The 24,711-nt window shown below is 42.1% G+C and overlaps 1 protein-coding gene across 1 annotated transcript in view; it reads left to right on the top strand.

The window, feature by feature from the left end:
* LOC306913335 (sodium channel protein type 3 subunit alpha-like) overlaps positions 1 to 24,711 on the top strand; it is a gene marked incomplete at both ends in the record, with an annotated part of 217,612 nt that overhangs the window by 147,719 nt on the left and 45,182 nt on the right. Inside the window, one exon of the mRNA XM_079489922.1 lies at positions 7,927 to 8,047. Coding sequence (XP_079346048.1) covers positions 7,927 to 8,047 — 121 coding nt within the window. The remainder of the gene's footprint in view (positions 1 to 7,926; positions 8,048 to 24,711) is intronic.

The following is a 24,711-nucleotide window of genomic DNA, read 5'->3' as shown; positions in this document are numbered from 1 at the left end:
GTTTCCAGGGAGCAGACATGCACCCAAGGGGCCAGTGAGGCTCTCCAACGTTGAAGCACTGGGCCCTAGTGGTAACAGGAGGGACTGCAGGCGGACCTGTGGAAGTATGACGAGGAAGCTGGGCTTTAACGTTGAGCGCGTTTGCACTTCCGCATTTTGGGCACCAAATTTTGGTGCCCAAATCGAAAAAAGGCGGAAGTAGACGGTCCTTCCGGGTGCTTCAAAACGCCACTGAGCAACTTCCACTGACATGAAGAGCGGGGGGGGGGGGGGGGGGGGGGGGGGGGGGGCAGAGCTTCGCGCCAGTTCAGTTTCTATCCTTCTTTATACTCTATGCATGCACCCTGTCTCCATTTGACCAAACACATGTGAAGGAAGTAACCATAGACATATATAAAGGCTAGATGGCTCAAGGCGGAGTGTCTGACACAGTTCATCCCGGCGGCCATCTTGCTGAGGGGCTACAAAAATACTCATAACTCGCTCAAATCTTGACGGATTTACAAACGGGTTGGTTTATTACAGACGTTATCAACATGGCTATAATTCAGGACGCTTATCTGCTTAATGTTATTTTTTAATGAACGTCATATAAAAGCATATAACTATGCGGACGTCTCTGACGTTTATAACAAACCAAACCATTTGAAAAAATGGTAAATGGTAAATGGTGCATTTATATAGTGCCTTTATCCAAGGCGCTTTACATAGATTGTGCATTACATTCACCCATTCATACACCGATTGCGGCGGAAGCCATGCAAGGTAACAACCAGCACATCGGCAGCAATTTGGGGTTCAGTGTCTTGCCCAAGGACACTTCGACATGTAGACAGGAGGAGCCGGGATTCGAACCGCCGACCCATGGATCATTGGACGACCTGTGTATCAGTGTATATCAAAGATTGACCGAAAGAATAAGGTCGCGAATACAAGCGTCCGAAATTCGTTTTTTTCGACGGGTGACTGGCATCTCCCTTAGAGATATACATGTAGGGTGAGAAGAGACGCGAGAGAGACTCGGAGTAGAGTCGCTGCTTCTTTGCCTGGAAAGGAGCCAGCTTATGTGGTTCGGGCATTTGGTTAGGATGCCTCTCGAGGACCTCCCTATAGGGAGGTCCTCGAGGCACGTCTCACTGGGAGGAGACCCCGGGGCAGACCAAGGCGCAGTTGGAAGAAACACATTGACTCACTGGCCTTGGAACGCCTCGGGATCCCCCCAGGAGGAAGTCACTAATGTTACTCGGGAGAGGGGATGTCTGCAGCTCTCTGGTGGAGCTGTTGCCCCCGCGACCCAAATAAAGAAACCTTGAACCTTGAACCTTGACCCGAATACAGATAAGAGGTTGAAGATGGATGGATGGACCGGGAGTGACTTATTGAGAATGGACCGTGTTCGGGTCAGTCCTCATGCATTTCGGGGGGGATCGGGCTTACCCGATGACCTCGACTGCACAGCAATGGCACAAATCAAACGCTGAGTGAAGAATCAGCAACGTTAATAACAGCCCTAGCTTGTGATGGAGTGAAATAAGTTGATTTGTGTGTGGGAAGCTAATGTGCTGCAATCAACACGTCCAAACAGCAGGAGCTTGCATCTCTAAAAATGTCTCTAAAAACAGTGATGTTTACTGTATTCATGAGCACAGAAACACGCATGCACGCACGCACGCATGCACGCACGCACGCACGCACGCACGCGCGCACACACGCACACACCTTAAAGGGCCATGAAACCCTATTATGCTGATTGTGTGAATTGCTTTCCGCTTGCCGGTGAAAAACTACAGCAGGGTAAAAACATGGCAGGCTGCATAGCAACGACCTTATAATATACAGTGATGTAAGCAACACAGCTGCATACGAGTGACCTTATAGTACACATTAAGCAACGCAGCTGCACGCATGCATAAGGCTGACCGTATCGGGTGATGTAAGGCTTTACATTGTAAAGCAACACGCAGAGGAATAATGGTCGTGTTGTGGATTTTTGTCGATCAATGTGGTCTATCGCGCTTACTATCTCACGCACTCGTTATTGAATTGATTAGCTGCAGCTGTGTTGCTTACTGGTCAGCCATATGTTGTTAATCTGCCGTAGTTTTTTTTAACCAGGACAAACAAACAATCTGCAAAATCAGCCTGGGGGTTTCATGCCCCTTCAAATGTAAAGTGATATGTTTTTATTTATGTATTCATTTTTGAGTGGTGCAACCACTCCAACGAACAGCAATGTCCGTGTTCAACTATGTGAGTTTGTGTGTGACTACTTTGTGTGTGACTATGTGTGTGACCAGTACCAATGAGTACCAAAAGTGGCGCTGTTGTGCCAGAAACGGAGAGAGAGAGATATTGCTGCATGTTGCCTGCTAATGAGAGAGAGAGAGAGAGAGAGAGAGAGAGAGAGAGAAAGAGGGGGGGGGGGGGGGGGATTTGCACCACTCAGTTCACACGGGTGTGATTTTATCTATGAATGCACCACGTCTCTCTCTGTATGTACTGTATGTATGTCTGTGTGTGTGTAATCCACGTAACTCGAGAACCCCCGCCGACTTCAAAATTCGACACACTCGTTCCACACCATGCACCACAGGGGGTGCAGTGCCCGGTGTCGAGTCGGTCGGACACACGGTTGTCCAGAACCTGCCCGGTTTCTGGACCGGGCCCCTGCCCAGCGTTCATATATGGAGCTGGCCTGTTCTGACCTCGCAACACTCCATATTTGGGCATGCCTGACACAGAACTCCACAAGCGGGCTGCATACTCCATATTTGGGCCATGCCTTACAAAGAACTCCATATATGGGCATATAAGGGAGACAGACATAATATCTGGGTGGGGGGCATGCATTTCCAACTTGCATCGTTCCAAGTAGGCCAGTGCCCAACGGGCACCGCTATAGAGGCCCCATGACGGGCACCGTTCTAGTTATGAAAAATGTACTATATTGTGATAGTAATATCATTGCTATAGTAGGGTACCAAAGTCCTGACGTCACTCGCTCATCCTCTGGATCACGGAAGGTTTTCTCTATGGAAAATAACATTGGGGTCATGTTATAATCGTCTCATAAAAATTGTGTCCCAACAAATTAACAAACGGTCCTAGCACTATTGTCGGGAAGGAGCAGTGGTGGAAAGTAACTAAGTACTTTTACTTAAAGGGGCATTCCACTCATTTTCAACATTTGACTATGTCATTAATATACCTTAGAGCTGTTGTGTGGAAATAATAAAAAGGTCCCCCCGATTCTGTGTTTCCTAGAACTAGAGGTCTGAAAAAAATCATTAACATGGTGAAACACATCTTGATGATGTCATCAAGATGCGTTTCACCAAAATTTGTACTTTTACTCCACTACAATTATTTGAAAACTTTAGTTACTAGTTACTTTGGCGATTTTAATTTTGATTAGAAAACATACATTAACCACTTCAACGCTATACATTTCGGCCATTTGAAAATAGCCGATCTACAAGCTCACAATGCGTCGCAACGCACTTCTAAATACTTCTAAATTGCAGTATTGGTACTTTTACTTAAGTAAAACAATTGAGTACTTTTTCCACCACTGGGAAGGAGGCTCTGTATCCTTCCAGTCTGGCGGAAATGTCGTTAATTCCGCGGCGGTCATTAGTGTCAGTCGATGCTTATGAGTCAATGTTTTGAACACGGTTAGTCTACTTGCCAGCCCATAGAACCCCATTGTGAACCCGGACATTTTGAGTACCCTAAAGTTTTATGTTATGTTGAGTATGGGTCCCCAGCATTTAGAAACTGCCGGATGCCAACTTGCATATGTTGGGCAATTTTCATAATTAGCATAATAAGCATTAGTTTTGCACGAAAAACACTCATTCGGCTAAAAACTGGCTATGGCCAGATTTAGCCCAAGGAGTGTTTTTTGTGCAAAACTTATGCTTGGAATAGATTTAGAATCATTGAAAACCCCCTAGTTTGACCTCATTCTGGTTCACATTCTGGCAAGTATAGACTATGTTGCAGAACAATGTCAAATTAGATCATAATTGAAGCATAAAAGTTTTTTGTAGCTGGGCTCTGATAACAAAAATGAGTAGTAGCTAATACGAGGGGTCTTCCACAGGGGGTCCGGGACCAGTTTTGGCCCTACTCTTGCACCCATTTCTGTGATTTTCTAACTATTTTTGATTAATATTAGAAATGTTGTGTATGTTTTTATGTGTCTTTATTGTACTTTGATGGTTTATTAGTATTCTCAGTATTATTTATAACATTTTGTGTTACACAGTTATAGTGTTGTAGTCGAGTCCACCTAAAGCGAGTCCAAGTAAAGACCAAGTCTGAGGGGGGGGGGGCTGATAGAGACCGAGTGTACTCCAAAAATGTACTTAAGTACAGTACTTGTGTACTATGTCCACCACTGCAAGCTTGAATAATTTGACCAGTCTGATAATTATCATCGGTCACTTGAAATACCTATCACAGTCTGTTACAGTCACAGTAAGGGTTCGGATAAATTGAGAATCTTATGAACACTCAGGTAGAACATAGGATCACACTTGTTGATTGCCTGCAAATGTAGTCTTTCTTCCTGCTCCTGCTGATGAAACATGGAGTCTGCTCCACATCATCACAGTGTGATGCCCAATTTACTTTCATTAGTCATCTCCTGAACCCATAGCTAGTTCCCTCTGTCTTAGTGAAGGTGTAAGAGCAGACATCTCAATTGGAAATTGTTCAAACTAACCTGCCGAGAGCAGACGTCGACAGAAAGAAAGAACCACCATGCTTTCTCAAGAAGTGTGATCTTCTGAGGTGGGAATGTTCACAGGTTTCTCAATTAATTTGAACAATGTACAGTATGTGACTGACAGGCTCCTGAGGTGACTTTATCTTGGACACAATATAGTTTTCAATAGTGGTTTTAAACCCTTTTCATATCAAGGTCCATTATTTATTCGGCATTTGAGCCACGGAACCACCATTTGATGAGATTTAGCCCCTCAGACCCAAAACTAAAGAATGGATAAGATAGGATTTCGTCCAAAATGCCATGCTGTATTGATGTGGACATCAGACGTTGGCAAACGTTGATCGAAATAACAATTCTTCTAATCTACATGCTCTAATTGTGTTCTTGTAAATTATGTAATGTAGATGTTTAACAATAATTTAACTCTTGAGAGCGTAACATTAAACCAAATTTGGTTTCATTTTACACTCGAATTAAAGATGTTGTGCAGTGCCCGGTGTTGAGTTAGTCGGACCCACAGTTGTCCAGAACCGCCACAAAAGGCATCTGACTGGGCTCTGGACAATGCCCCTGCCTGTTCTGACATCACAACACTCCATATTTGGGCATGCCTGACACAGAACTCCATATAAGGGACACAGAGAGACAGATACAGATATCTCTATATATGGGCATAATAGGGAAACAGACAGTTGGGTGGAACGGGTCTGACACGGGTTACGGGTACAGCGGGTATTGCATAGCCGGGTGGGGCATGGATCTCCAACTTCCATCATCCATCAACTCGGCTCTCTACAGCCGGGCACCGGTGACGGATAAATTGAGAATCTTATGAACACTCAGGTAGAACATAGGATCACACTTGTTGATTGCCTGCAAATGTAGTCTTTCTTCCTGCTCCTGCTGATGAAACATGGAGTCTGCTCCACATCATCACAGTGTGATATGCCCAATTTACTTTCATTAGTCATCTCCTGAACCCAGCTAGTTCCCTCTGTCTTAGTGAAGGTGTAAGAGCAGACATCTCAATTGGAAATTGTTCAAACTAACCTGCCGAGAGCAGACGTCGACAGAAAGAAAGAACCACCATGCTTCCTCAATAAGTGTGATCTTCTGAGGTGGGAATGTTCACAGGTTTCTCAATTAATTTGAACAATGTACAGTATGTGACTGACAGGCTCCTGAGGTGACTTTATCTTGGACACAATATAGTTTTCAATAGTGGTTTTAAACCCTTTTCATATCAAGGTCCATTATTTATTCGGCATTTAGCCACGGACCACCATTTGATGAGATTTAGCCCCTCAGACCCAAAACTAAAGAATGGACAGGATAAGATAGGATTTCGTCCAAAATGCCATGCTGTATTGATGTGGACATCAGACGTTGGCAAACGTTGATCGAAATAACAATTCTTCTAATCTACATGCTCTAATTGTGTTCTTGTAAATTATGTAATGTAGATGTTTAACAATAATTTAACTCTTGAGAGCGTAACATTAAACCAAATTTGGTTTCATTTTACACTCAAATTAAAGATGTTGTGCAGTGCCCGGTGTTGAGTTAGTCGGACCCACAGTTGTCCAGAACCGCCACAAAAGGCATCTGACTGGGCTCTGGACAATGCCCCTGCCTGTTCTGACATCACAACACTCCATATTTGGGCATGCCTGACACAGAACTCCATATAAGGGACACAGAGAGACAGATACAGATATCGCTATATATGGGCATAATAGGGAAACAGACAGTTGGGTGGAACGGGTCTGACACGGGTTACGGGTACAGCGGGTATTGCATAGCCGGGTGGGGCATGGATCTCCAACTTCCATCATCCATCAACTCGGCTCTCTACAGCCGGGCACCGGTGACACTAATGGCACAAAATATTTTTCAGATGGGGGTCCACAGTTAAATACGTATTAATTTATGGGTCTTTGAGTGAGTTGAGTTGAGCTATGCTAAACAGACAGATCATAATTTGGTTTACCTTTCATTATTTTCAAGGAAAAAAGCTAACTTTTGTCAACTCTCTGCCTTTCAATTGCCCTACTTCAGGGCAAAAACAAATACATCATGTCATTGATTAGTGAAGTGGTTAACGCTAAACTCCAGTTTATTTATTTGGTTTTACTGGAACAGGAGCAGAGCGAGGAATGTAATGAGAACTTATAGGCACAGGGGTCAGTCCGGGGGGACCCAGGTGAGGAAACACCCCTACCCAAAAGTCAGTAAAGATTATTCTGGACACTTTAAAAGTTTAAGAAATCAACTCAGAATGTTTTAAAACATACAAAACAATTCTAATATTATGAAAATCGGATATTAACTGGCTGGCATACTGTCCCAAATAGATGACCCCCCCAGAAACGGGGTGGGGGTCCAGAAATGTTGAACCCGATCATTTTTCTCATAGTTTGGACTCTATAGAACCAAGGATCTGCAAAAAAACTATTTTAGCACACAAAACCTACGGGAGCTGTTTTTTTGACGCCTCGTACCACACTAAAAAGTAGTTACGAAGTGCATAATTGTTATGATCTTTTACCTATTAAATCCCAGTTTATAGGCATTTTAGATCATTTAGCCACCGTGGACGCCATCTTGAAAACGATGCCTTTCTGGTTGTTCGTTGTTCCTAAAAAAAATGTAGCACACCCAATAGTAACAGAATCCATTGCAAAATCTCTATTATCAATTATTTTGGTTTTCAACCATACCTATACGTATCCAATATTTGAGTCTGTGCAAACAGACCACTAGGGGGCGCTTCCAACACGTTTGCACAGCTTTTTGAAATCCTTATACCCATACCTATAACACCACACCAAAATTCAGAAACTAGTCACAAAAAGCCAAATCTTGCTGATTTCTTACAAGTCCGCCCCCCGCTGTAAGGTGTAAAGGAGCGACTCGGACACTCACGCATGAAGGAAGCATGAGTTCAAGTCCGTTGCTCTCCCCAGGTTGGCGGAAGGTGCGTAGAGGGATTACATTAGATAATTGATAGAGGGGTGAAAAAAAATAAAATAAAAGGGGGGGAAACTATAGAGGTTTTTCAGCAACAGTGCTCTCCCTATGTGTCTCTCCAGCTCTTTCATAAATGCGCCTGAAAATACAATTCCGGGTGGGGGAAGGGGGGGGGGGGGGGGGTTGCTGGTGATGCTGATTGGCTGTGTGTCTGTCAACAGAAGGATGAGGACAGCCTATCAGAGGGCAGCACCGTGGACCTGAGGAAGCCGGGCGAAGAAGACGACGAGTCCTCCGAGATGGACGAAGAAGCCATGGACCCAGAGAACTGCTTCCCCGACCGTGAGCACACACACACACACGCGCACACACACACACACACACACACACACACACACACACACACACACACACACACACACGTGCACACAGACAATTAAATGTAGAATAGCGGAATGCACCTTTATTCCACTGAGACGTTTGGCCTCAAACTTTCATTCCTCCTGGATTTATCAACCCTCCTTCCTCCTGACTCAGCTCCTCCTCTCCTCTCCTCTCCTCTCCTCTCCGAGACATAGGAGAGAGAGAGAGCGAGAGAGAGAGACAGAGAGTACAGTTTTGTAAGATATATTCTAGTAACACACCAGCTCTGTTTGGGCCTTCATAGTTCATAGTACGGGAATGAAAAAAAGAAGTGAGAATGGGGAGAACCTCAATGGGGTTGGCTGTAAAAAAATAAGAGTATGAAAGGTGTTTTATGAATATATCATTCAACGATAGGAAGACCAGGTCACAACTGAGCATGTACAGTACATATTGTACAGTATACAGTATATGTAGGCGGCTTTAGGCTGACATGGCTGCTAGCTGCTCCATACACTCCATTGTTGAAGAACAGAGGAGTTACAATTACATTATTCAAAGGAGACTCGAGGGGAGCGTTTGTGTATATGATAAGATTAATGTAATTGTGTGTGTGTGTGTGTGTGTGTGTGTGTGTGTGTGTGTGTGTGTGTGTGTGTGTGTGTGTGTGTGTGTGTGTGTGTGTGTGTGTGTGTGTGTGTGTGTGTGTGTGTGTGTGTGTGTGTGTGTGTGTGTGTTGACTCAGCGTGTGCACATGCGGTGACATTAGTCACGTCTCGGCCTGGTTGGGAACAGAACAGAACCTCCTGCTGAGAACGCACGGACGCACGCACGCACGTACGCACGTACGCACGCACGCACGCACGCAGATGTTCTGGTAGAACTGGTCTGTCTGTCTGTGTGTCTCTCTCTCTCTCTCTCTCTCTCTCTCTCTCTCTCTCCTGATGATCCCAGACAGATATGAAACAGGTGCGTGTGTGCGCACGCACGCAGGTGGTTATGCACACCTGCGGGTGTGTGCCGCGTACGTGTGTTCGCACACACAAGTGTTTACGTGTGTGTGTGTGTGTTCATTAGGGATAGAAATATTTCCATATATGGAGTGATGACCAGGCACAAAGCTCAGCTCTGTCAACATGACAGAGTGTGTGTGTTGCGGTGCACAGCATGCACCGTGCTGTGTGCGTGTGTGTGCGTGTGCGTGTGCGTGTGTGTGTGTGTGTGTGTGTGTGTGTGTGTGTGTGTGTGTGTGTGTGTGTGTGTGTGTGTGTGTGTGTGTGTGTGTGTGTGTGTGTGTGTGTCGTTCGTGCGTGCGTGCGTGCGTGCGTGCGTGCGTGCGTGCGTGTGTGTGATTCATCAGTGCGACGTTGCAACGCAGCAAAAAGCTCAACAAATGAACATAACACAACTGAGCTCTGCACTTTGTAGCTGCACATGCACGTTCTGTTCAAAGGACAAGTTAGTGTGTGTGTGTGTGTGTGTGTGACAGAGAGAGAGAGAGATATTCCTTTCATCTAAATTAACATGGTTTTGTATAATAAGGGCCTTTCTCGGCCCCACCCTTCTCCCATTGTTTATATCGTGTTTAGGATAAGATGGCCGCAGCACCAGGAGGGGGTGGGGTGGAGGTGAGCGGGCGGGGTCGACATATGCCCTCACTGGGCTGCATTCAAGACACTTGCCTTGTGTCTGACACCTGACTTGTGTCTGAACACAGCTTTGATGGATGTGTTCTGCCCCCCCCACCCCCCCATCAAACAAAATGTTTGGTCAAACCATATGGTCTTCCATTGGAAATGCATTGGAGCGGCCATTAAACACAGACACAAGACAAACGCAAGACAGGTGTCTTGAATTTGTGCCCAGTAAGGGCATATGTCGACCCCACCCGCTCACCTCCACCCCACCCCCTCCTGGTGCTGTGGCCATCTTGGAGCCCTTATTAGAGGTTTCCATATGTTATGACCGATATTCAATCTCCGATCCCCTTATTTGCAGGGTCATATCTGCCGATACCGATTCTGACCGATTCCGATATTATATAGAGGACCACAATGGAAACAAGTCTAGGCCCTATATGGGCTTGACCAAGGAAGCTCTGAGAAGGAAGAGAAGTGGTCACGTGACTGGGCTGCGCCATGACACTTTCATGGGAGCCAAACTCACACCGGAAGTGCAATGAATACATGGCAGTGAATGGAGCCGGCTGGACCAGCTCATAACAAACATTATTTATGAACAATTGAGACCTTTTGTAAAGTAATCACTTCTGGAAAAGAACAGAAGACATGTAACACATTATTGTCTGCTGTGTTGCTATTCGATGTGTACACTGTGTAATTTTTATAGAGGTATGGTATCTAAAGGGCACAAAGTACCTTCTGAACGCACCAAGTAACGCAAGACTTCCCACCGTTTCCTGTCTGGCAGACAAATCTTGCGATACTTCGGAGCCAGAAACGATACCTGCTGCTGTTTAGATCCTCAGATAAAATTATATACTGTGCACTCTGCGCACATCGAAAAGTAAGTGATTAGAAAACAACCTGTGATATGTCTTCTGTTATTTTCCAGAAGTGATTACTTTACAAAAGGTCTCAATTGTTCATAAATAATGTTTGTTATGAGCTGGTCCAGCCGGCTCCATTCACTGCCATGTATTCATTGCACTTCCGGTGTGAGTTTGGCTCCCATGAAAGTGTCCATGAAAGTGTCATGGCACAGCCCAGTCACGTGACCACTTATCTTCCTTCTCAGAGCTTCCTTGGGCTTGACCCAAAGCCTGTTAATAAAGTATTCAATCAATCAATAAATAGCATATACTCTTTTCCAAGTGTCTGTTTTCACTACTGAATGACTACTGAATGTAGATTCATTCTTTCATTTATATTATTTTTTTAGCTAGTGAACACAGATTAAATAATCTGTATTATTTTTAGACTGTTCCGATACCGATATGGCATTTTTATGGCCGATATGGCCTATATTCCGTTTATGCTAATAACGATTAATCGTTCATCCCTAATTTAAATCAAATTGGGCCTCTTCCTTACCAGGTGTGAACCAATGATACTAACGAAGGCTCTGTTCCATTTAATGAGCAGAGTGCCATTATACTTAGTTGTGCGCAGGTGTCGTTTCTTCCGAAAATAGACGATCTACAAGCTCACAGCAACACGTCGTCTGTGATGCGTTTTGAGCTTGTTGGTCAGCTATTTTCCACAGCTAATTTTCACAGCAGATTTAGATTTTAGTTTTTGTCATAGTCTCTTGAATAGTTTTTCATTTAGTTTTTGTCACATTTTAGTCACCAGGAATGTTTTAGTGTTAGTCGACTAAATCTACAGTTGATTTAGTCGACTAAAATGTATCTTGGTGGCCTTGATGCCGTCGTAATGGCAGATTTTACACTTGCTGAAAATAGCCGATCTACGTGAAAAAAGGTAGTCGACGAAACATTTTCGTCTTAGTTTTATAGGGCCGATTCATACTCCTATTTTAGAGCCGAATAAAAGTCGGTTCGGCTCTGTAGAGCCTACAATCTGACGTAATTTGAGGTTCGGGGGGGGGGGGGGGGGGGGGGGGGGGGGCGGGTACCGTCCTAAAGTCGGCTCTTCGGTGCTACTGAAAATTTCTGATGAGCCGAAATCATTTCGGCACTACTGCGCCGAAACAGCGGTAAAATAGGAGTATGAATCGGCTCTCAGTCGACGAAATCAACACTGCAGCTAAGGATAAATTAGGCATAATGGCGTCACGGCTGGATCAGAATAGCCTATAAGGCTAGTGGTTTATATTCATTGTCTATGTCGTTGGGATGGGAACATACAATTGATTTATTCAAATTGTCTCTGCTCGCGTGCACACTGAGACACAAACACCCTTATAGGCCACACATGTATACGCACGCACGCACGCACGCACGCACGCACGCACGCACGCACGCACGCACGCACGCACGCACGCAAGAGAGAGACGTGTGTGATGACAGTATAGCCGTTAGATTAGCTGCTCCATTAGACGTCTAAATGCCACCTCATTGGTTAATGTTGTGATGATACTGTGTGTGTGTGTGTGTGTGTGTGTGTGTGTGTGTGTGTGTGTGTGTGTGTGTGTGTGTGTGTGTGTGTGTGTGTGTGTGTGTGTGTGTGCTCTGGTTTTTATATCTTTGTGGGGACACAAATCTGTTTACACAGTCACGTCATGGGGACCAGTTACGGTATGGGGACAAAAAACCTAGTCCCCATGAGGGAAACCGTTAAAAAACCAACCCAGGAGATGCTTTATATGTGCCTGTGAGGTTTTTAGCCTTGGCCCATAAGGGACGTTTTTTGATCATCGTGTGTGTGTAAGTGGTGCTCAGTATCTCCCCCTAAGGGTTTTAGCTGCTATTGCACTCATTACATTCTCACACACACTTTTGTGGCCGCACCCACATCATTATGTGGCCCCACCCACCCTGTTCCCCACAAGGAGGGATTATACCATCAAATTGAGTGTTAACAGGTGTAACAGAACAGGAGATTCCAGAACAAGGCAGTGAAGATGGAAGCAAAAGCAAAACACAAGGTAAGCTATTTTTTTCTGAACAGTGCTCAACCACAGATATTTGAAAGATCACTATAACCAGTATTTGACCATAACATTTTGTGAATTAGCTCTGATTATTAAGATAGCTCAGTTAGCTAAGTTAGCTCATAACATTTTGTGAATTAGCTCTGATTATTAAGCTAGCTCAGTTAGCTAAGTTAGCTCAAATGGCTCACATGGGCTGAAGACAGTTTAGATCAGTTAGAGGGAGTGCTTTTCCTGTACTTTCAGGTTAGTAATGACCTTAAAACTACTGTTTTGTAACACAAATAATTTTGTGATGAAGTTAAGATACTTAGCTTCAGTTTAGCTTCAGATATAAGGATGATGTTGTTTGGTGGTAATTTCATGTAATGTAATCCAATGTGGGCTCCTGAAACGTTTTTTTTGCTATTATTTTCTGTGAAAATAGTCAGAATGGGTATACAATTTCGTTTTTGTGTTAGGACTTTCTACTGTATAAAGTATATATGTTGAGTTTGGTCCAGTTTGTAGTGTTGTAGCATTAGCTTCCTTTAGCTGCTGTCTTTCTGTGTAGCAGTGCAGCCAGTGACTCTGCAATGATGTGATATTAAAGAAAATGGTAATAATAGGCAGAATAATTGAAACATCAGAAGACGTCCCCATGTTTATGTTTATGTTTATTTATTTGATATGGACATAACAATCACATTGCTCATTGCACAGTTGTACAATTAGTAGATGCATCATTTACAGTGTGTTAGCACATGTGCTAATTTTCACCACTTGTCCACAGGAGACTTTTCTAAAAACTACAGGGACACTATAGTTTAAAAAACACCCAATCAAGTACAAAAGATTATACATTCTAATAATATTTACAGCACAATTACAAAATCCATTACATAATCTCTAATACAGAAGTAAACATAATCATTCTAATAACCAGTCAGAAGCTATACATGTGAACACAGTTGATTTGATTTCAACCATAGTTTGAGTCCTCTGTATGCTGTAGTCCATGATGCACATTAGCACGGGGTCCCCAATATGCATGTTTTAAGATGTGTGTGTGTATTTATGCAAGCTTGAAGGCAAAATAATTGAAACTTCAGAAGACGTCCCCGTGATGCACATTTAGCACGGAGTCCCCAAGATGCATGTTTTAAGATGTGTGTGTGTGTTTGTTTGTGTGTATGTATTTATATGTCCCCGTGATGCACATTAGCTTAAAGTGTGTTAAAGGTCCCCATATATCACAGAACTGAAAGTGTGTTCTAAATACCTACAATCTATCTACTATTTAGTATGACTGTCCGTTCTCTCACACACTCACTCGGTATAATTATTTCAATTTAAAAACATAGCTGCAGCCAACTGGTGGTGTTTTTTCCTTTACTGGGGCTTATCAGACTTAACATTATAGTAATGTTTCGGGCCGGGCTAAGCCTTGGGTTTGACCAGTTCGGGTCCAGGCTTTAATTGTCAGGCCCGTTGAGAACTCTAACAGCATGTATGTCCCCGTGACGCACATTAGCCTAAAGTAAAGGGCATTAAAAGTCTAAATATTGTAGATCACATAATAGGCAGAATAATTGAAACATCAGAAGACGACCCCATGATGCACATTAGCACGGGGTCCCCAATATGCATGTTTTAAGATGTGTGTGTGTGTGTGTATTTATGCAAGCTTGAAGGCAAAATATTGAAACTTCAGAAGACGTCCCCATGATGCACATTTAGCACGGAGTCCCCAAGATGCATGTTTTAAGATGTGTGTGTGTTTGTTTGTGTGTGTGTATTTATATGTCCCCGTGATGCACATTAGCTTAAAGTGTGTTAAATGTCCCCATATATCACAGAACTGAAAGTGTGTTCTAAATACCTACTATGTAACAAAATGGTATATTGGACTACATCAGGATGTTGTAATACTAGTAACATTATCTTACATGAGTTATTTCGAACTCGCTTTTATCCAAAGCAACTTCCAATAAGTGCATTCAACATTGATAGTCAAGTGCACTACTTTCACATGCCTAACTCTTAAATATTCAATGAATCTTATTCTAAACAGATGTTGAATGACATGCCTGCAACAGGGGGTGGAGACTCCCCCACAGACACACATGGCTCCAGCAGTGGCCAAGACATCCACTTCCATTGAAAAGGTAAATGGGGAGAGCACACCTTACAAGGATGTTGTGTAATGTCCTAATGTCTAGTATGACTGTCCGTTCTCTCACACACTCACTCGGTATAATGATGTAAATTTAACAACATAGCCGCAGCCAACTGGTGGTGTTTTTTTCTTTACTGGGGCTTATCAGACTTAACATTATGGTAATGTTTCTGGCCGGGCCAAGCCTTGGGTTGGACCAGTTCGGGTCCAGGCTTTATTGTCAGGCCCGTTGAGAACTCTAACAGCATGTATGTCCCCGTGACGCACGTTAGCCTAATGTAAAGGGCATTAAAAGTCTAAATATTGTAGATCACATAATAGGCAGAATAATTGAAACATCAGAAGACGACCCCATGATGCACATTAGCACGGGGTACCCAATATGCATGTTTTAAGATGTGTGTGTGTGTATTTATGCAAGCTTGAAGGCAAAATAATTGAAACTTCAGAAGACGTCCCCATGATGCACATTTAGCACGGAGTCCCCAAGATGCATGTTTTAAGATATGTGTGTGTTTGTTTGTGTGTGTGTGTATTTATATGTCCCCGTGATGCACATTAGCTTAAAGTGTGTTAAATGTCCCCATATATCACAGAACTGAAAGTGTGTTCTAAATACCTACTATGTAACAAAATTGTATATTGGACTACATCAGGATGTTGTAATACTAGTAACATTATCTTACATGAGTTATTTCGAACTCGCTTTTATCCAAAGCAACTTCCAATAAGTGCATTCAACATTGATAGTCAAGTGCACTACTTTCACATGCCTAACTCTTTTAAATATTCAATGAATCTTATTCTAAACAGATGTTGAATGACATGCCTGCAACAGGGGGTGGAGACTCCCCCACAGACACACATGGCTCCAGCAGTTGCCAAGACATCCACTTCCATTGAAAAGGTAAATGGGGAGAGCACACCTTACAAGGATGTTGTGTAATGTCCTAATGTCTAGTATGACTGTCCGTTCTCTCACACACTCACTCGGTATAATGATGTAAATTAAACAACATAGCCGCAGCCAACTGGTGGTGTTTTTTCCTTTACTGGGGCTTATCAGACTTAACATTATGGTAATGTTTCGGGCCGGGCCAAGCCTTGGGTTGGACCAGTTCGGGTCCAGGCTTTATTGTCAGGCCCGTTGAGAACTCTAACAGCATGTATGTCCCCGTGACGCACATTAGCCTAATGTAAAGGGCATTAAAAGTCTAAATATTGTAGATCACATAATAGGCAGAATAATTGAAACATCAGAAGACGACCCCATGATGCACATTAGCACGGGGTACCCAATATGCATGTTTTAAGATGTGTGTGTGTATTTATGCAAGCTTGAAGGCAAAATAATTGAAACTTCAGAAGACGTCCCCATGATGCACATTTAGCACGGAGTCCCCAAGATGCATGTTTTAAGATATGTGTGTGTTTGTTTGTGTGTGTGTATTTATATGTCCCCGTGATGCACATTAGCTTAAAGTGTGTTAAATGTCCCCATATATCACAGAACTGAAAGTGTGTTCTAAATACCTACTATGTAACAAAATGGTATATTGGACTACATCAGGATGTTGTAATACTAGTAACATTATCTTACATGAGTTATTTCGAACTCTCTTTTATCCAAAGCAACTTCCAATAAGTGCATTCAACATTGATAGTCAAGTGCACTACTTTCACATGCCTAACTCTTTTAAATATTCAATGAATCTTATTCTAAACAGATGTTGAATGACATGCCTGCAACAGGGGTTGGAGACTCCCCAACAGACACACATGGCTCCAGCAGTTGCCAAGACATCCACTTCCATTGAAAAGGTAAATGGGGAGAGCACACCTTACAAGGATGTTGTGTAATGTCCTAATGTCTAGTATGACTGTCCGTTCTCTCACACACTCACTCGGTATAATGATGTAAATTTAACAACATAGCCGCAGCCAACTGGTGGTGTTTTTTCCTTTACTGGGGCTTATCAGACTTAACATTATGGTAATGTTTCGGGCCGGGCCAAGCCTTGGGTTGGACCAGTTCGGGTCCAGGCTTTATTGTCAGGCCCGTTGAGAACTCTAACAGCATGTATGTCCCCGTGACGCACATTAGCCTAATGTAAAGGGCATTAAAAGTCTAAATATTGTAGATCACATAATAGGCAGAATAATTGAAACATCAGAAGACGACCCCATGTTGCACATTAGCACGGGGTACCCAATATGCATGTTTTAAGATGTGTGTGTGTATTTATGCAAGCTTGAAGGCAAAATAATTGAAACTTCAGAAGACGTCCCCATGATGCACATTTAGCACGGAGTCCCCAAGATGCATGTTTTAAGATATGTGTGTGTTTGTTTGTGTGTGTGTGTATTTATATGTCCCCATGATGCACATTAGCTTAAAGTGTGTTAAATGTCCCCATATATCACAGAACTGAAAGTGTGTTCTAAATACCTACTATGTAACAAAATTGTATATTGGACTACATCAGGATGTTGTAATACTAGTAACATTATCTTACATGAGTTATTTCGAACTCGCTTTTATCCAAAGCAACTTCCAATAAGTGCATTCAACATTGATAGTCAAGTGCACTACTTTCACATGCCTAACTCTTTTAAATATTCAATGAATCTTATTCTAAACAGATGTTGAATGACATGCCTGCAACAGGGGGTGGAGACTCCCCCACAGACACACATGGCTCCAGCAGTGGCCAAGACATCCACTTCCATTGAAAAGGTAAATGGGGAGAGCACACCTTACAAGGATGTTGTGTAATGTCCTAATGTCTAGTATGACTGTCCGTTCTCTCACACACTCACTCGGTATAATGATGTAAATTTAACAACATAGCCGCAGCCAACTGGTGGTGTTTTTTTCTTTACTGGGGCTTATCAGACTTAACATTATGGTAATGTTTCTGGCCGGGCCAAGCCTTGGGTTGGACCAGTTCGGGTCCAGGCTTTATTGTCAGGCCCGTTGAGAACTCTAACAGCATGTATGTCCCCGTGACGCACGTTAGCCTAATGTAAAGGGCATTAAAAGTCTAAATATTGTAGATCACATAATAGGCAGAATAATTGAAACATCAGAAGACGACCCCATGATGCACATTAGCACGGGGTACCCAATATGCATGTTTTAAGATGTGTGTGTGTATTTATGCAAGCTTGAAGGCAAAATAATTGAAACTTCAGAAGACGTCCCCATGATGCACATTTAGCACGGAGTCCCCAAGATGCATGTTTTAAGATATGTGTGTGTTTGTTTGTGTGTGTGTATTTATATGTCCCCGTGATGCACATTAGCTTAAAGTGTGTTAAATGTCCCCATATATCACAGAACTGAAAGTGTGTTCTAAATACCTACTATGTAACAAAATGGTATATTGGACTACATCAGGATGTTGTAATACTAGTAACATTATCTTACATGAGTTATTTCGAACTCGCTTTTATCCAAAGCAACTTCCAATAAGTGCATTCAACATTGATAGTCAAGTGCACTACTTTCACATGCCTAACTCTTTTAAATATTCAATGAATCTTATTCTAAACAGATGTTGAATGACATGCCTGCAACAGGGGGTGGAGACTCCCCCACAGACACACATGGCTCCAGCAGTTGCCAAGACATCCACTTCCATTGAAAAGGTAAATGGGGAGAGCACACCTTACAAGGATGTTGTGTAATGTCCTAATGTCTAGTATGACTGTCCGTTCTCTCACACACTCACTCGGTATAATGATGTAAATTAAACAACATAGCCGCAGCCAACTGGTGGTGTTTTTTCCTTTACTGGGGCTTATCAGACTTAACATTATGGTAATGTTTCGGGCCGGGCCAAGCCTTGGGTTGGACCAGTTCGGGTCCAGGCTTTATTGTCAGGCCCGTTGAGAACTCTAACAGCATGTATGTCCCCGTGACGCACATTAGCCTAATGTAAAGGGCATTAAAAGTCTAAATATTGTAGATCACATAATAGGCAGAATAATTGAAACATCAGAAGACGACCCCATGATGCACATTAGCACGGGGTACCCAATATGCATGTTTTAAGATGTGTGTGTGTATTTATGCAAGCTTGAAGGCAAAATAATTGAAACTTCAGAAGACGTCCCCATGATGCACATTTAGCACGGAGTCCCCAAGATGCATGTTTTAAGATATGTGTGTGTTTGTTTGTGTGTGTGTATTTATATGTCCCCGTGATGCACATTAGCTTAAAGTGTGTTAAATGTCCCCATATATCACAGAACTGAAAGTGTGTTCTAAATACCTACTATGTAACAAAATGGTATATTGGACTACATCAGGATGTTGTAATACTAGTAACATTATCTTACATGAGTTATTTCGAACTCTCTTTTATCCAAAGCAACTTCCAATAAGTGCATTCAACATTGATAGTCAAGTGCACTACTTTCACATGCCTAACTCTTTTAAATATTCAATGAATCTTATTCTAAACAGATGTTGAATGACATGCCTGCAACAGGGGTTGGAGACTCCCCAAAAGACACACATGGCTCCAGCAGTTGCCAAGACATCCACTTCCATTGAAAAGGTAAATGGGGAGAGCACACCTTACAAGGATGTTGTGTAATGTCCTAATGTCTAGTATGACTGTCCGTTCTCTCACACACTCACTCGGTATAATGATGTAAATTTAACAACATAGCCGCAGCCAACTGGTGGTGTTTTTTCCTTTACTGGGGCTTATCAGACTTAACATTATGGTAATGTTTCGGGCCGGGCCAAGCCTTGGGTTGGACCAGTTCGGGTCCAGGCTTTATTGTCAGGCCCGTTGAGAACTCTAACAGCATGTATGTCCCCGTGACGCACATTAGCCTAATGTAAAGGGCATTAAAAGTCTAAATATTGTAGATCACATAATAGGCAGAATAATTGAAACATCAGAAGACGACCCCATGTTGCACATTAGCACGGGGTACCCAATATGCATGTTTTAAGATGTGTGTGTTGTGTATATTTATGCAAGCTTGAAGGCAAAATAATTGAAACTTCAGAAGACGTCCCCATGATGCACATTTAGCACGGAGTCCCCAAGATGCATGTTTTAAGATATGTGTGTGTTTGTTTGTGTGTGTGTGTATTTATATGTCCCCATGATGCACATTAGCTTAAAGTGTGTTAAATGTCCCCATATATCACAGAACTGAAAGTGTGTTCTAAATACCTACTATGTAACAAAATTGTATATTGGACTACATCAGGATGTTGTAATACTAGTAACATTATCTTACATGAGTTATTTCGAACTCGCTTTTATCCAAAGCAACTTCCAATAAGTGCATTCAACATTGATAGTCAAGTGCACTACTTTCACATGCCTAACTCTTTTAAATATTCAATGAATCTTATTCTAAACAGATGTTGAATGACATGCCTGCAACAGGGGTTGGAGACTCCCCAACAGACACACATGGCTCCAGCAGTTGCCAAGACATCCACTTCCATTGAAAAGGTAAATGGGGAGAGCACACCTTACAAGGATGTTGTGTAATGTCCTAATGTCTAGTATGACTGTCCGTTCTCTCACACACTCACTCGGTATAATGATGTAAATTTAACAACATAGCCGCAGCCAACTGGTGGTGTTTTTTCCTTTACTGGGGCTTATCAGACTTAACATTATGGTAATGTTTCGGGCCGGGCCAAGCCTTGGGTTGGACCAGTTCGGGTCCAGGCTTTATTGTCAGGCCCGTTGAGAACTCTAACAGCATGTATGTCCCCGTGACGCACATTAGCCTAATGTAAAGGGCATTAAAAGTCTAAATATTGTAGATCACATAATAGGCAGAATAATTGAAACATCAGAAGACGACCCCATGATGCACATTAGCACGGGGTACCCAATATGCATGTTTTAAGATGTGTGTGTGTGTATTTATGCAAGCTTGAAGGCAAAATAATTGAAACTTCAGAAGACGTCCCCATGATGCACATTTAGCACGGAGTCCCCAAGATGCATGTTTTAAGATATGTGTGTGTTTGTTTGTGTGTGTGTATTTATATGTCCCCATGATGCACATTAGCTTAAAGTGTGTTAAATGTCCCCATATATCACAGAACTGAAAGTGTGTTCTAAATACCTACTATGTAACAAAATTGTATATTGGACTACATCAGGATGTTGTAATACTAGTAACATTATCTTACATGAGTTATTTCGAACTCGCTTTTATCCAAAGCAACTTCCAATAAGTGCATTCAACATTGATAGTCAAGTGCACTACTTTCACATGCCTAACTCTTTTAAATATTCAATGAATCTTATTCTAAACAGATGTTGAATGACATGCCTGCAACAGGGGTTGGAGACTCCCCAACAGACACACATGGCTCCAGCAGTTGCCAAGACATCCACTTCCATTGAAAAGGTAAATGGGGAGAGCACACCTTACAAGGATGTTGTGTAATGTCCTAATGTCTAGTATGACTGTCCGTTCTCTCACACACTCACTCGGTATAATGATGTAAATTTAACAACATAGCCGCAGCCAACTGGTGGTGTTTTTTCCTTTACTGGGGCTTATCAGACTTAACATTATGGTAATGTTTCGGGCCGGGCCAAGCCTTGGGTTGGACCAGTTCGGGTCCAGGCTTTATTGTCAGGCCCGTTGAGAACTCTAACAGCATGTATGTCCCCGTGACGCACATTAGCCTAATGTAAAGGGCATTAAAAGTCTAAATATTGTAGATCACATAATAGGCAGAATAATTGAAACATCAGAAGATGACCCCATGATGCACATTAGCACGGGGTACCCAATATGCATGTTTTAAGATGTGTGTGTGTATTTATGCAAGCTTGAAGGCAAAATAATTGAAACTTCAGAAGACGTCCCCATGATGCACATTTAGCACGGAGTCCCCAAGATGCATGTTTTAAGATATGTGTGTGTTTGTTTGTGTGTGTGTGTATTTATATGTCCCCATGATGCACATTAGCTTAAAGTGTGTTAAATGTCCCCATATATCACAGAACTGAAAGTGTGTTCTAAATACCTACTATGTAACAAAATTGTATATTGGACTACATCAGGATGTTGTAATACTAGTAACATTATCTTACATGAGTTATTTCGAACTCGCTTTTATCCAAAGCAACTTCCAATAAGTGCATTCAACATTGATAGTCAAGTGCACTACTTTCACATGCCTAACTCTTTTAAATATTCAATGAATCTTATTCTAAACAGATGTTGAATGACATGCCTGCAACAGGGGTTGGAGACTCCCCAACAGACACACATGGCTCCAGCAGTTGCCAAGACATCCACTTCCATTGAAAAGGTAAATGGGGAGAGCACACCTTACAAGGATGTTGTGTAATGTCCTAATGTCTAGTATGACTGTCCGTTCTCTCACACACTCACTCGGTATAATGATGTAAATTTAACAACATAGCCGCAGCCAACTGGTGGTGTTTTTTCCTTTACTGGGGCTTATCAGACTTAACATTATGGTAATGTTTCGGGCCGGGCCAAGCCTTGGGTTGGACCAGTTCGGGTCCAGGCTTTATTGTCAGGCCCGTTGAGAACTCTAACAGCATGTATGTCCCCGTGACGCACATTAGCCTAATGTAAAGGGCATTAAAAGTCTAAATATTGTAGATCACATAATAGGCAGAATAATTGAAACATCAGAAGACGACCCCATGATGCACATTAGCACGGGGTACCCAATATGCATGTTTTAAGATGTGTGTGTGTATTTATGCAAGCTTGAAGGCAAAATAATTGAAACTTCAGAAGACGTCCCCATGATGCACATTTAGCACGGAGTCCCCAAGATGCATGTTTTAAGATATGTGTGTGTTTGTTTGTGTGTGTGTATTTATGTCCCCATGATGCACATTAGCTTAAAGTGTGTTAAATGTCCCCATATATCACAGAACTGAAAGTGTGTTCTAAATACCTACTATGTAACAAAATTGTATATTGGACTACATCAGGATGTTGTAATACTAGTAACATTATCTTACATGAGTTATTTCGAACTCGCTTTTATCCAAAGCAACTTCCAATAAGTGCATTCAACATTGATAGTCAAGTGCACTACTTTCACATGCCTAACTCTTTTAAATATTCAATGAATCTTATTCTAAACAGATGTTGAATGACATGCCTGCAACAGGGGTTGGAGACTCCCCAACAGACACACATGGCTCCAGCAGTTGCCAAGACATCCACTTCCATTGAAAAGGTAAATGGGGAGAGCACACCTTACAAGGATGTTGTGTAATGTCCTAATGTCTAGTATGACTGTCCGTTCTCTCACACACTCACTCGGTATAATGATGTAAATTTAACAACATAGCCGCAGCCAACTGGTGGTGTTTTTTCCTTTACTGGGGCTTATCAGACTTAACATTATGGTAATGTTTCGGGCCGGGCCAAGCCTTGGGTTGGACCAGTTCGGGTCCAGGCTTTATTGTCAGGCCCGTTGAGAACTCTAACAGCATGTATGTCCCCGTGACGCACATTAGCCTAATGTAAAGGGCATTAAAAGTCTAAATATTGTAGATCACATAATAGGCAGAATAATTGAAACATCAGAAGACGTCCCCATGATGCACATTAGCACGGGGTACCCAATATGCATGTTTTAAGATGTGTGTGTGTATTTATGCAAGCTTGAAGGCAAAATAATTGAAACTTCAGAAGACGTCCCCATGATGCACATTTAGCACGGAGTCCCCAAGATGCATGTTTTAAGATGTGTGTTTGTTTGTTTGTGTGTGTGTTTTTATATGGCCCCGTGATGCACATTAGCTTAAAGTGTGTTAAATGTCCCCATATATCACAGAACTGAAAGTGTGTTCTAAATACCTACTATCTATCTACTATTTAGTATGACTGTCTTTTATTGGTTTGGGTTTTATTGGTGTGTATTTGTTAACCCCCTGCACTGCATGTTTTGTATTGATTTTATTGTTGTATTGCACAAGTTTTTTTTTCGTGCTAGGCCTGTCCCCTTTCTTTCCCTAAATGTATTTGAGCTAATTATATACTTTTCACTTTATTATCTTATCTGCCTCACTGATGTATTGCCCTAACCTTTTAATATATACTGTGTAGTTATATATAAATAAAGTTGTTACATTTTCCACAAATGCCTCTCGTACATTGTTCCTGTTAAAGGGGAAGTTGGTCAAAGTTTACACTCTAGGGGTTCCTCCTGCCCCCTCAACAAGCGGGAGGTGGCGTAGTCAGGATATTAGTACCAATTTGTTCGCTTGTACAATTAAAATTGTTGTTCTACAATTTATGTGTCATTTATTTATGTCAACATTGTGCATTATCTATGTCAGGGTTGGGCAACTTTGATGATGGAGAGGGCCACTATATTTTCAGTCACTCCAGGGGGTCACAATGCATATACTGTCAAAAATAGCAGTCTACAAGCTCAAAATGTGTTGTGCTTTGATGCGTTTTGAGCTTGTAGATTGGCTATTTTTTAATTGGAAAACTGAATTTTGTTTTAGCTATTTTTTAATTGGTTATGGTTTTGAATTATTATTATTATTATTATTATTTTCCCATATGGTATGTTACCTTAATAACTTAATTACAAATTCATTGGACATGAAAGAAGGCAATAACATTTTAATACTAGTATTAAGTCATTAAGGGCGTTTTACTAGTTAGTAATTACACTTGTTGCAAGGTCCCCATTAATCACATTAGAGCGGACCTTGTGTGAATTATTTAAATGATATTCAAATGAGGTCCCCATCAACCATGTTAACCAGATTTTTCACAAGTCCCCATATGGCATGGTCCAGCAATTACTTCATCAATTCTGATATTTAAAGTCGTGTATAAGCTTACAAAGCCATAGTTGTTATACCTGATTTTTTTCATAGCTGTATAACCTTTAGAA

Source organism: Electrona antarctica, assembly GCF_951216825.1.
Source record: "Electrona antarctica genome assembly, chromosome: 20".
Classification (NCBI taxonomy): domain Eukaryota; kingdom Metazoa; phylum Chordata; class Actinopteri; order Myctophiformes; family Myctophidae; genus Electrona; species Electrona antarctica.
Note: the sequence above shows the minus strand (reverse complement) of the source record. Positions and strands in the feature narration are given on the sequence as shown.